The following is a 12,371-nucleotide window of genomic DNA, read 5'->3' as shown; positions in this document are numbered from 1 at the left end:
CCTCCATGGCCTCTGTATCAGCTCCTGCGTCCAGACTCCTACCATGACCTCATTAAATGATCAACTGTGATACGGAAATGTAAGCTGAAATAAACCCTTTCCTCTCCAAGATGTTAGTGGATATGGTATTCATCACAGCTGAGATACCAATGAAGTTAAAAACCACGTATGTGAATGAGCACCAAAGACACTTGTTATCTGGAGGAGAACTGTACCTACTGTACTTGGCCTGTGTTTTACCAACCACGTGTACCATGCAAACATCTACTATTTTAAAGTTGAGCTTCTTGTTATTGATGAATATGCATACCGCGACATCCATCCAGCATAAACGTGCCTATGAGTATGCTTATCCTTTTTGAGAAGATCCTCAATAAAGTATGACATAAGAAATGCTGGCCTCCGAACTACCACATGGCTACTTTCTAAACTGAAGGCTTGGAAAGAGCTACCAACAGCTAAGTATGTGACCCCTCTGTGGCGCTTGAAGTTCCCACCAGTCTTCACTGCAGTGACAAGCCCCAGAGGATGGCCAGGGGCACTGGATGCAAAAGACTCCTAAGCTTCGAGAATATTCTATCCCCAGCTGGACTTCACACCAGCAGACGTGTGTGAGCAAGTGTGTTTGTGGGTGGGTTGGGGGAGGAGATGGGAGACAAGTCTCTGAGACTTACACCTCTCCCAAGGGTCACATGCCACATACCTGCATCCTTTCCACGGGATCGGAAAACGAGCTGGCTTTGTGGATGAGGTAAGTATGCTCCATGTATTCAGTAAGCCGCTGCAGGAAGCTCAGGGGCTCGTTAAATATGACTGGCATTGTGATCTTGGACAGTTCCTATTAGGAAAAAAAAAAAAAGAACTGTTTCATCAATGTTATACGCAGCAAACGTATCTGCTGCTGCTTTACATAATGTGTTCCTGAAAAAGAAGCAACAGGAAGCTCAACTCAAGAAACTTAATTAAAACCAGCTCAGTTTCATAAATCTTTACAAATGTCTTATATTATGGACTATCTAGCAATACACAAGAACACCTATCATCCATCCATCCATCTATCTATCATCTATCTATCCATCTATCTATCCATCCATCCACCTATCATCTATCTACCTGTCTATCTGTCTATCTATCTATCTATCTATCTATCTATCTATCTATGGTGTAGTTATGTGTGCAGATGTGTGTGCACCACAGCGCATAGGTGGAGGTGGGAGTCAGCTCTCTTCCTTCATTATGTAAGTCCTGGGATCAACAGGTCATCATGTTTCACATCAAGTACCTTAACCCGAAGAGCTGGCTGGCTCTCATTCCTCTTGTTACAGTGGACTAAGGGTCAGTCACATGTACCTGTTTATGATACTTTCTAAATCTGAGCCGACACTGAGCCTTTCTGAGCACAGCACCCTCACATAAATGTCGGCTGACTTCAGAAGGCTATCTCTATTTTATTAAATGGTTTTACATTCCCCCAGCCCACTCACACACTGGACAAGACTCTCTGACATGGAAGTGCCACCGTTTGACTCTGTTTACCATGCATTGGTAGCAAGTATTATCAGAGGATACTTTCATTAGTAACATTAAGTGACAAACTTATCTTCATATTCTAGAATGCTTGGTGATCTTTCCAAATTCTTCCTACCCTTATCCACCGATCCCTTTGGAATCTGGTCTCTTATGACGCCTTCTGGCTAACATTATCTGGCCAGGTAGACAGTCCTAGCTGCAAGCCAGGGTCAATCCCAACAAACTCAACACTGACTCTCCTATACATCTGCCTTTTACTGGCCTGCACAATTAAAATCACACAACGTCAAACAGCCAGAATGTGCAGAACAGACAAGCAGCAGCTCAACACATTGAAGAGAATGTTCCTGCTGCATCATGAGGGACATGGGAAAGAAAAAGGGTCTGTAAAGCAAGACAAGACTCAGCTATGCACTGCCAACATCGTATTAAACCCACAGTCACTGTTGGGATAAGTCATGAGCAGTGGAACCACTAAGCTTTGTTTTAATCAAGATGTGCCAGACTCCTCGTCCACTTGGAAATATAATTTACTTTTTTAAAAAAAGCATAGTATATGGTATTCTTGGTATAAAAGTGCCAAGTGGATAAGAGCACTTGCTTCCCAAGTGTAGAGGGTCTTGTACTCGGATCGAATCACTAACAGAACCAGCAATGCTAGTCACATAGAGAAGGAACCTCAACGGTGGAGATAAAATCAAATACCTGCATTCCATGCAGAAAGCTGAGGCTGGAGGTTGCTAACAAACTGGTGCTCTTCTTGCTCTCTGTACAGACCGACCGCATCTAATTCCCCAGGATGATTACTGCAGACTCTTCCCTCCCTAGCTCATGACCCATCCTTAGGGGAGATAGCACATATACTCACTCTATGACCTACTGACCTTTATGCTATTGGTGGGGACCACAGTGGATTCTAGGTCTTTTAAGCTATAGAAGCCACCCTCATGCCCACATGCATTTTGTGAGGGGGTTTCTATGTAGTCCCCCCTTAAGCTTTACTGTGCACCTGGACTTGGACTGACTGGACTGACTGCTGTCTGGAAACCTTTCCCCAAATTGTGCTGTGTTTGAAATATGCTGACAAGGAACCACGTGGCATCAGGCTCCCCGAAGTCTGGTCCAGGTTGATGAAGTCAATCTGCACTGGGTTTTCATTCTTATCTCTTCATGAGGTCTGCTTTCCTTCTGATAAATGAAGGGACCCCTCAAAGGAGGACCTGAGTTCAGATCCCCAGCCCCCATGTAAAAAGCCAGATGTGGTTGGGCACGTGCCTGTAACCCCAGTGCTGTGGAGGTCAGAGACAGGAAACCCAGTGGGGATTTCCGGCTTCTGGTTCAGTGGAAAACCCTTGTCTCAAGGGAAGAAGGCAGGAAACAATAGAACAGGACACCCAAATTCTTCCTCTGGTAAGTACATGGGCGCGCGCGCGCGCACACACACACACACACACACAGTAAAAATAAGAAAATATCTCTTCCTTTGCTTCTCCACCCTGACTCAGAGATAATGCTCCAGCACTCTTCCAGACAGAGGTGTGTTACTGACATGTGCACACTGCTCTGTGTAGTGAATAGAGATGTGTATTCCTATGTATACATACACAGGTCTATGTACAGGAAAGGGAAACTCTTTTGCTCTTAGAAGTCTGGCATCAGCTCTATATACTACTCCTATACATTCACTAGTTTTTGGGGGGCGGTGAGGGGAGTCACAACATACATGTTAAGACCACTGAATCAAATCAGCCTAACAACTGGCTTCATCATTTGTTAACTCGAGTTTTGGCCACGTTCAGCTCTGTGCCAGTTTCCTCAATGATAAACCTAATAGCATTTAGCACAAAGCACAGAGACACGAATCTGTTTGGAGAACACTCAGAGCAGTCCTGGGCACGTTAGGAAACAGCACACATATTACTGAGTAAAGCCACTTAAGACATGCACATTCCATGAAGTGTTTAATCGTGTCTCTTCCATAACACGGGCGCATCTAGCTTCAAGTAGACTTCTTGATGGAGAGGCTAGGGGACAAGCCTGTGCAGGTGAAATATTAGTAAGTGAAAGGAACCAAATGTCCTCTGAAGGCATGCTACTTCATGCCTCCACTCACGCTGGAGTGGCCAGACTTTTCCGCGGCTTCCCCTTTGCTCGGTCATGTTCACTCTTATTCAGCAAATACTCAGCTAAGAACCTATGACATAGCACTGTCTCAGGCAGTGACAGTCAGTGTGGTCACTCATAACGTGGGGAGCCCTGCTCTCTTCACTAAACTTCCCTAGCAGATGTCCAGGCCTAGTTCAGGTCTGCCATCCCCAGGCATCCCATTTCTTGTTCCTTCAGACACTAGGAGTGTGTCAATCCAATGTTCACAATTTAGCATTTGATCTTGTTAGTTTACATTATCCCCTCTTATGAGTACTGATCAGCTAATCTTGCTGAGTAATAACAATTTATGATGAAAGGGACAGTGTATATGTGTGGGGGTGTGTGGGGTATTTTGCCTGCCTGTATATACACATATACATATACACAACATGTATGCCTGGTACCTAGAGGTCAGAAGAGGGCATTGAATTCCCTGGAAGTGGTTGCAAAGCACCATGTAGGTGCTGGGAATTGAACCTGGGTCCTCTGGAAGAGCAAGGATATGGAACTGCTGAGCTACTTTCCAGCCCCAGGACAGTATCTTATAATCTGGATGTCACCCCTAAGGGGGGCACACTGCAAGCACTTGTGCCCTGCTGCACTTGGACATCCCATTCCCCTTGTCCCAACTTTATTACTTCTCAAGTAGCTGTCAGCAAGCACTGTCAGAGCTTCACTAAAAGGAAAGGAGCAGGCAAGCTCTGAAGAGACACAGGAGAAACCTGAACATGCTAGGGATGAAGGATGCTGACCTAAAGGCTGTCAGCTGTGATTCCCACCACTACAACATGCTAGGGATGAAGGATGCTGACCTAAAGGCTGTCAGCTGTGATTCCCACCACTACAACATGCTAGGGATGAGGGATGCTGACCTAAAGGCTGTCAGCTGTGATTCCCACCACTACAACATGCTAGGGATGAAGGGTGCTGACCTAAAGGCTGTCAGCTGTGATTCCCACCACTACAACATGCTAGGGATGAGGGATGCTGATCTAAAGGCTGTCAGCTGTGATTTCCACCACTACAACATGCTAGGGATGAAGGGTGCTGACCTAAAGGCTGTCAGCTGTGATTCCCACCACTACAACATGCTAGGGATGAAGGGTGCTGATCTAAAGGCTGTCAGCTGTGATTCCCACCACTACAACATGCTAGGGATGAGGGATGCTGATCTAAAGGCTGTCAGCTGTGATTCCCACCACTACAACATGCTAGGGATGAAGGGTGCTGACCTAAAGGCTGTCAGCTGTGATTCCCACCACTACAACATGCTAGGGATGAAGGGTGCTGACCTAAAGGCTGTCAGCTGTGATTCCCACCACTACAACATGCTAGGGATGAAGGGTGCTGATCTAAAGGCTGTCAGCTGTGATTCCCACCACTACAACAATCTGAAGACCAGCAGGTGTCCTGCTGCAAAGCAGGGTGGTGTATGAGGAGGTGAAGCCCAGGGCATCGCTCAGATGCTATGACAGACATGTGCCATGACATTAACGCAAGACAACCAGGGATGAGCCCCATGTCAGCTACAGCTGGGGATCACGCTGGGTCCATCAGTTATACAAAGGCACTATTTAGTGAAGGGTGCCAACCAGAGAACACTGTGCAGATGGTCCAACAGAGGACTTTACAACTCTTGCAACTTCAATAATTTTTATACAAACCTAAAACTGTTCTGGGAAAAAAAATGAAGGATTTTAAGAAATAAAAGTTTGAAGGGCAAATTTTGATTAATCATATCTGAGAAAATTTCCTCTCTAGTTTTCCTTGATAGAAAACACAATGTTTCCATCACCTATAACACGAGTATGCTGTCCTCAATAGAAGACTAGGCATGATGGAAAACACAAGACAGTTGGTTGATTACTAACATTTGTTAGTATTTTAGATTTACATCACTTTGAGTAGTTACCAATTACTCATTTTTCAAAAGTTGCTGTGATTTTTTTCCCTCATTCTAAAAAGAAGTTCAAGCCTGAAAAACAAGACATAAAACAAAATAAAAAGAAACATAATTTTGATACATATATGTTTGTAGATTATATGTGTACAAGACTGGAGCACCAAGAAGATAACAATGGTTATCATCAGCTGGCAATGTGAAAATCTTACATATCTTCTTTTGTCCATATGGAATCATAAAATTTATTTAAACCCTTACATTTTAAATACATTTTGCTCACATAAAATTATACAGTGAAACACAAATGTGCAAATATAAACTTATACAACTAAACAATAATTATTTTATATTTGAATATAATTAAGTGAAAATAAATATTAATAAAATGTGCCTAAGGAATGTTAATGGTGTATTTTTTAAAAATATGTGCATGTGTTGCTTTGCCTGCATGTATGTGTATGCACCACATGCACGCGTGGGGCCCAGAGAACCAGCAGGGGGCATCAGATTCTCCGGAACTGGAGTCAGGGGTGGCTCTGAGCAACCATGAGGTGCAATGAGGCAAACCTAGGCCTCTGCAGGAGCAACCTGTGCTCTTAATTGCTGAGCCCCCTCTCCATCCCACGGGCACGCTTTCCCACTCATGCTTTCTCTGGTTAGTAGGAGGCTAATTTCATCTAAATGTGTTCATTTATTTTGTTTATGAAATGTTAGCATACATTACTTTCTTTGTGGTTTTGTGTATGGCCTTTGACATGATGTTTGGAGAAAGAAGAGATATTGTACATATTTGCTAAACTGTAAGAACTGGCAATTATTATTGCTCACTCAGTATGCACATTTCCTAAAATTAATATGTATTTTTCTTCTCATTAGGAGTAAAACATGTGACAGGATGAACAGAGATCATGCATTTGAGAGAGAAGAAGGGATGGCGTGGGGCTGTGTGGGAGGGACTAGAGGAAAGGGAAGGGGGAGAGGGTACATTTCACACACAGACACACACACACACACATGCAAACACATATACACACATACAGACACACACACACAAACATACACAGACACAGACACACAAACACACACATACACACAGATGCAAACACATATACACACATAGACACACACACACAAACATACACACAGACACACAGATGTAAACACATACACACATACAGACACACACCCACAAACATACACACAGACACACACAAACACACAGACACACACACACACACACACACACACACACACACACACACACTCCAGAAGAAAGGGCGTGGAAGTTGTTAATGGCATCCCCCAGAAGCTCGTGTACCTAACAACACCCACATCTAGATCATAGCTCCACATTTCTTCTTATGTGGCCATGAACAAGGCTGACCAAAGTGGGACAAGAGTCACTGCACAGCTCATAGAGTCTGAAAGCCTTACATGAACTAGTTCATATAAAATACAACTGGGCAGACACACTAAGTAAGCAATAAATGTTATCAAATTATTAGTATCATCACTAGCAATGTGCACAGGAACTTAGACCCTCCCATGCTTCCCAGATGCAAGGGTTGGGAGGCAGGTGTCAGGAGGCAGGTGTTGGGAGCCAGCTGCCGAGACAGTAGCAGAGACAGCAGCACAGCTCATGGCTAGACGCCGGGAAAGCTGGAGAGTGAGGGAAGGGCTCCTTAAGTCACTGGGAGGATCTACACACCAAGGACATAGCAGTGCCTCGTGACTACTGGACAGCATGAAATAAGAACTCGTTATTTCCAGGTCAGCTCTCTTCCTGTGTTGTGCATGACAGAGTTATCTTAAAAAAAAATTTAAAATATTTATTTATTAAAGAAATGAAGAATAGCTGTAATTCTAGATTTTTCCCTCCCTTAACCCCATCCCCTGGAAAAACACTAGAGACTAGTGAGTTTTCCCTGAATAAGCAGATGACTGGGGTGGGGTGTTTCTACCCTTCCCTAGCTATGGCCAATCGGGACCGTAGTTTCTCGCAGGGGCCTGGTGTGCTATTTACTAGGGATCCTGGCTCAGTGACTCCAACTCTCAAGCAATGCTATGTGTACTGCTGTTTCCCTGAGGGTCACTAACAGGAAAAATCAAGGCAGCAGAAGGACAGGGCCATTTACTAGTTAGCCAGTATTGTCTGGCGAGGCTTTCCTTGCTTAAAGAGTGGGGTACAAACTTCACAAGAGGCAAACAAGTTTACCACCAGATTAATAGGCAGATAACTAGAAGCTCCTCAAATTCTTAAAAGTTCTTGAAAAAAAAAAAAACCTCTGTAACATAGAATAATTTAAGCCTATCTTTATTATAGGAACTCAGAATGTAAACACTCAAGCAAAGAGAAAGCCAATCATCTTGGCCAAATAAAAGACTAAGAAGGAGCTGGTGGTGGCTTTAACACGACCTTAACCCCAGCACGGGGGAGGCAGAGGCAGGCGGGTCTCTGGGAGTTGAAGGGTAGTCTGGTCCAGGGCTACAGAATGAGACCCTGTCTTAAAAACAACATCCCTCTTAGAAGCCTTCAAACAAAAACTGGATGCTTTGAACCTTGGGGGAAAAAAAGCCAATACCCCTCCAAACAGCCTAACATACACATGCACTGCCCCCCCCCCCCCACACACACACGTGTCTATTAGGGGTAGGTGGGGCTAAAGCATAGAGGAAATGCATGCACATTGCCCAGATGGCCATGAAAACAGCCCTGACCTCTCAAGAGCACACAGCAAGCTATTTGAAAGCATGCCAATGGGCTGGCAAATTTATTTCCTCCATTGTCTGAAATAAATTAAAAATAATCTTGTTCTTACTTTGGTTTCTAAAGCTTACAGTGTCCTAAGTAGGTAACAGAAAACACGATGCAATGTATATTTCCCTTCCATCCCTCCTAGTCCTCGGTAGTCCAGGTATACTGTTACTTGTTCTAACCCAGTAATGCCTGCTGTGGTAGCCTCTGACTAGTGTATAAACAAATTAGCACGTAACAGGAAAACAAGTATTCCAAAGGCCAAGCTTCAGGAAGAAAACATTAGCTGGAACACTTTTATCACTGAGCTGAAATCAGCTGGGAAACTTAAATATTTATTCCAGGCAACTCTACCTTGTGGTCTAGCTAAAGCAAAGTTTAAATTTATCAGTGCAAACTAACAGCAACCAATGATACAACTGAAGACACTCCTAACTGGACCTGCTCATCGGCTGACAAACTGTAGAGAGACAGGGGAGGCAGGCCCTCTCCTCATTTCAGCACCATACAAACAAGCCATAAACAAGACCAGTTTGAGCTCAGCTGAAGTGAAAAATATTTTCTAAACATAGAGCTTATCATCTTAATATTTAAAGGTGCAAGTGGCTAAGATGTGCATTATCAGGAGAAACCTGGGGTGTCTGGATAAGCCTGTGTACCCTGTCACTCGGGCAGCCACTGATGAGCAGTGGTGTGACCAAGCACTCCGTGGGCTTCTGGGTTCTGGGGCTGGCAGCAGCTTTGTTCCTTAGGATGAAGCTGGCCCTGGATCCTTCCTCCATGTCTGCTTCCCACAGCTATAAATACTGTAGCAATGACAGTAGGTCCTTACATTTGAGGCCTTGGAGGCTCCACTGCCCTGCTCTAGTCTAGTGTCAGTCAGTCCTCACTCCTGTCAAGAAGTCACTCACGCAGTTAGTAGTTTGTCGTTAGGTGAGATGGCCATTACTGTGCAGTGAGGCTAGAACACCGCGAGACTTTCTGGAAACAGTCTACAGTAGGCACTTATAGCTGCCTCACCTCGGTCCTCACAGACATGTGAAGGCCACATGGAAGACACGCACCCAGACACAGATGACAATGAGGCAGAAAAGTGACATGTCTGGGTGTTAAGCCAGTTGCATAGGGCACCTTAGTAGTATCAGCAGGAAAATGGGAAAGAAAATACAAGAAAAGCTATCGGGAAGAAGAACGAAAATTAGGTGATTGCTGAATGGTGTCTGAGCCTTGAGGCTCTATGAGCTGGCTGGACAAGTTAGGAGGGAGTGCGGAAGGGAGAGGGGAGCCCTGGCTAGCACGCCAACCCACTCTCGCCCAGCTCTGACAGGCCCGGGACAGCACCGGGGCTAAGTTCCCCAGGAGGCCTTACCATGCTTGTCACTTAAAAAGTAAAACTACAAGACACACAACCTCCACCTGAATTACTGTAAACATTTTTTTGTTGTTGTTGTCCACAAGTGTGAAAGCCCTCAGAGCTTCAGATATCAAGTATATGAGTGTAGGCACAGCCTTTACCCAAGGTACCACTCACCCACTGGGCCCATGCCTTCCTTCAGCTGTGGAGCTGTGCACTGCGACTTCTGGCAGTGCTTGATGGAGATTTTCTGACTTTAGGTGAAACTCTGAAGGTGGTGGTGATGTCAAATTTCGTTTTATTACTTTGTGCTTCAGTCTCAAGTCAGTGTTTACAGCATAGCTGGTGTGGCAAAGCTTCCAACTTTCCCTGTATTCTAGTCAAGTAAGTATGTGGTTTTTGGGGAGGTAGTTATGGCTCCATGTGGAAGCTTGGCCCCTGGTGGGTGAATGCCATCAGCCAGAGGTGACTGGGACAGACAATCTCTGACTTCAGGGATGGAATCCACACCTGGTGGCAGCACTTAGCAGGTGGTGGGATCCGAGGCCTGGATGAAGAGGGCAGGTCCCTAGAGGGTGCCCCCCTGTGCAGCTGCCCCTAACCACACACTCTCCTCATCCCCAGGCTCCAGTCAGGCTCTGACTAAAGCTCTGGATCAGGAAGCCCAAACGAATCTTTTTTCCCTCATATTGTTTATAGCAGGTAACTTGTCACAGTGGTAGAAAAGTTGCTAACACATATTTCAGAGGCCAAGGTAACAAAGGCTATATATGTATATGTATATATATATGTATATATATACATATACATATGTGTGTGTGTGTGTGTGTGTGTGTGTAAACAAACATGGCAAAGGTATGCTGCTTTGGGGGAAAGTAAAGCTTTTCCAAACCCTTCTACAGGGTCAAAGAAGTGCATGAGTGGGTGCAGATGGGCGATCCCTAAAGGGCTGGGCACCACTGGGACAAAGAACTGTGTGAGTGAGTACAGCTGGGCGAGCCCTGGGAGGGCCTCTTGTGACGTCCCCCAAACCAAGAGGCCCACAGCTGCCACAAAAGGGAACCAAACCCCGTCAGTTTTCCAAAGTTCTGCTTTTCTTTTTTTCTCTTTCTTTTTTTTTTATTTAATTAATTTATTCAGATTACATCTCAATTGTTTTCCCCTCACTTGTTCCTCCCTCCTTCCCACTTTCACCCTATTCCCCTCCCCTAGGTCTGTGACCGAGGGGGACCTCCTCCCTCACTTTATGGTCATAGGTTATCAAGTCTCATCTTGGTAGCCTGCTTATCCTTTCTCTGAGTGCCATCAGGCCTCCCCACCATGGGGGAGTGGTCAAATATGGGGCACCAGAGTTCATGTCAGAGTCTGTCCCTGCTCTCCACTCAACTGTGGAGAATGTCCTGTCCATTGGCCAGATCACAGTAGGGGCCAAAGTTCTGCTTTTAAAAACAATGAAAGAAGTCCTGATTGATTTGTGAGCTTATAGATCATAAAAATTATTTTTGATAATGCACTATAATTTTTGGCCTGTATCTGAGGAGGTACAAAGAACTGAATGACAATCCTAGATGCTACAAACCCCACAAACTCCTACTCCCATCTGCCTGTTAGTGTGCATGTGTTTCTCAAGCATGGTGTCTGTTAAAATAACATACTGTTCCAAAGTTTCACTCTCATTTTTGCAGTTGGAAAGGGTCACATAGATGTGCAAGTCTAACTGTAACAAGGCCATCCCACTCACACACAAACAGAAGTTATTACATTTTATGTACAGATTATAGAAATGTTGCACCTATATAGTTACCACTGATATACTATTTATAATAATAAATAGCACTAAGAAACTTTTAGCCTTAATGTTTTATGGCCATGTTAACATTCATTTTAGATACATTTTGTGGTAGTGAAATACAAAGTAATCGATAAAGGATTTTCAGAGATAAGAATTAGTTCAATGCAATTTAATTAATTTCTGTAGGAAATAAAGAATAGAAATACAGGGCTGGAGAAATGGCTCAGAGGTTAGGAACATTGCCTGTTCTTCCAAAGGTCCTGAGTTCAATTCCCAGCAACCACATGGTGGCTCACAGCTATCTAGAATGAGACTGTGCCCTCTCCTGGGGTGCAGGTGTACATGCCGGCAAAACACTATATACTTAATAAATAAATAAATATATTTTAGAAGAAAGAATAGAAATGCAAAGTATAAGGGGAAACAGAGCTTTATGCTTTTGAGATGTTAGCAAACACTTTGATTGTGCACTTTGTCAACAAATGATGACAAACAAGCAGCTCTCGGTGGCAGCGGATTCCACAGAGCCCGCAGAGTGCTTCAGAATTGTCGTGTTAAAAGTCAGCCTTCATCATAAACCAGATGTCTGTCACCACTAACAGTCGCTAAGCACTAAGCTGGTAGTGCTGCAAGTGCAGGGATGCACACAGGCCTGCAGTGAGGGCACAGCTCCTTTCCCAGGCCCAGGGGCTGGTCTGTGCAGACTGCGGGCAAGACTCCCAAAGCTGGACCTGCAGATGGGCCTGCTGACAAAGCCTCAGAAGCCAGGGACAGGAGAAGCAGGTGACGGCTTCAGGAGACCTTTGGACATGACAATAGAGCAAAGGCTTCTCAGGGCCAGTACCACAGGAGAGCTGAGAAGTTGTTGGGCACTGCTTTAACCACAAAG

The 12,371-nt window shown here is 44.6% G+C and overlaps 1 protein-coding gene across 7 annotated transcripts in view; it reads right to left on the bottom strand.

Annotated features, from left to right (window-relative positions):
• Positions 1–12,371, bottom strand: part of OSBPL1A (oxysterol binding protein like 1A) — a 181,469-nt gene that overhangs the window by 15,584 nt on the left and 153,514 nt on the right. For all 7 annotated transcript variants that reach the window (XM_084779756.1, XM_084779759.1, XM_084779758.1 and 4 more), the window contains one exon: positions 704–838. In XM_084779756.1, coding sequence (XP_084635882.1) covers positions 704–838 — 135 coding nt within the window. The remainder of the gene's footprint in view (positions 1–703; positions 839–12,371) is intronic.

This window comes from Acomys minous (assembly GCF_964271855.1).
Source record: "Acomys minous genome assembly, chromosome: 4".
NCBI classification, from domain to species: domain Eukaryota; kingdom Metazoa; phylum Chordata; class Mammalia; order Rodentia; family Muridae; genus Acomys; species Acomys minous.
This window is presented reverse-complemented; position numbering and strand designations above follow the sequence as displayed.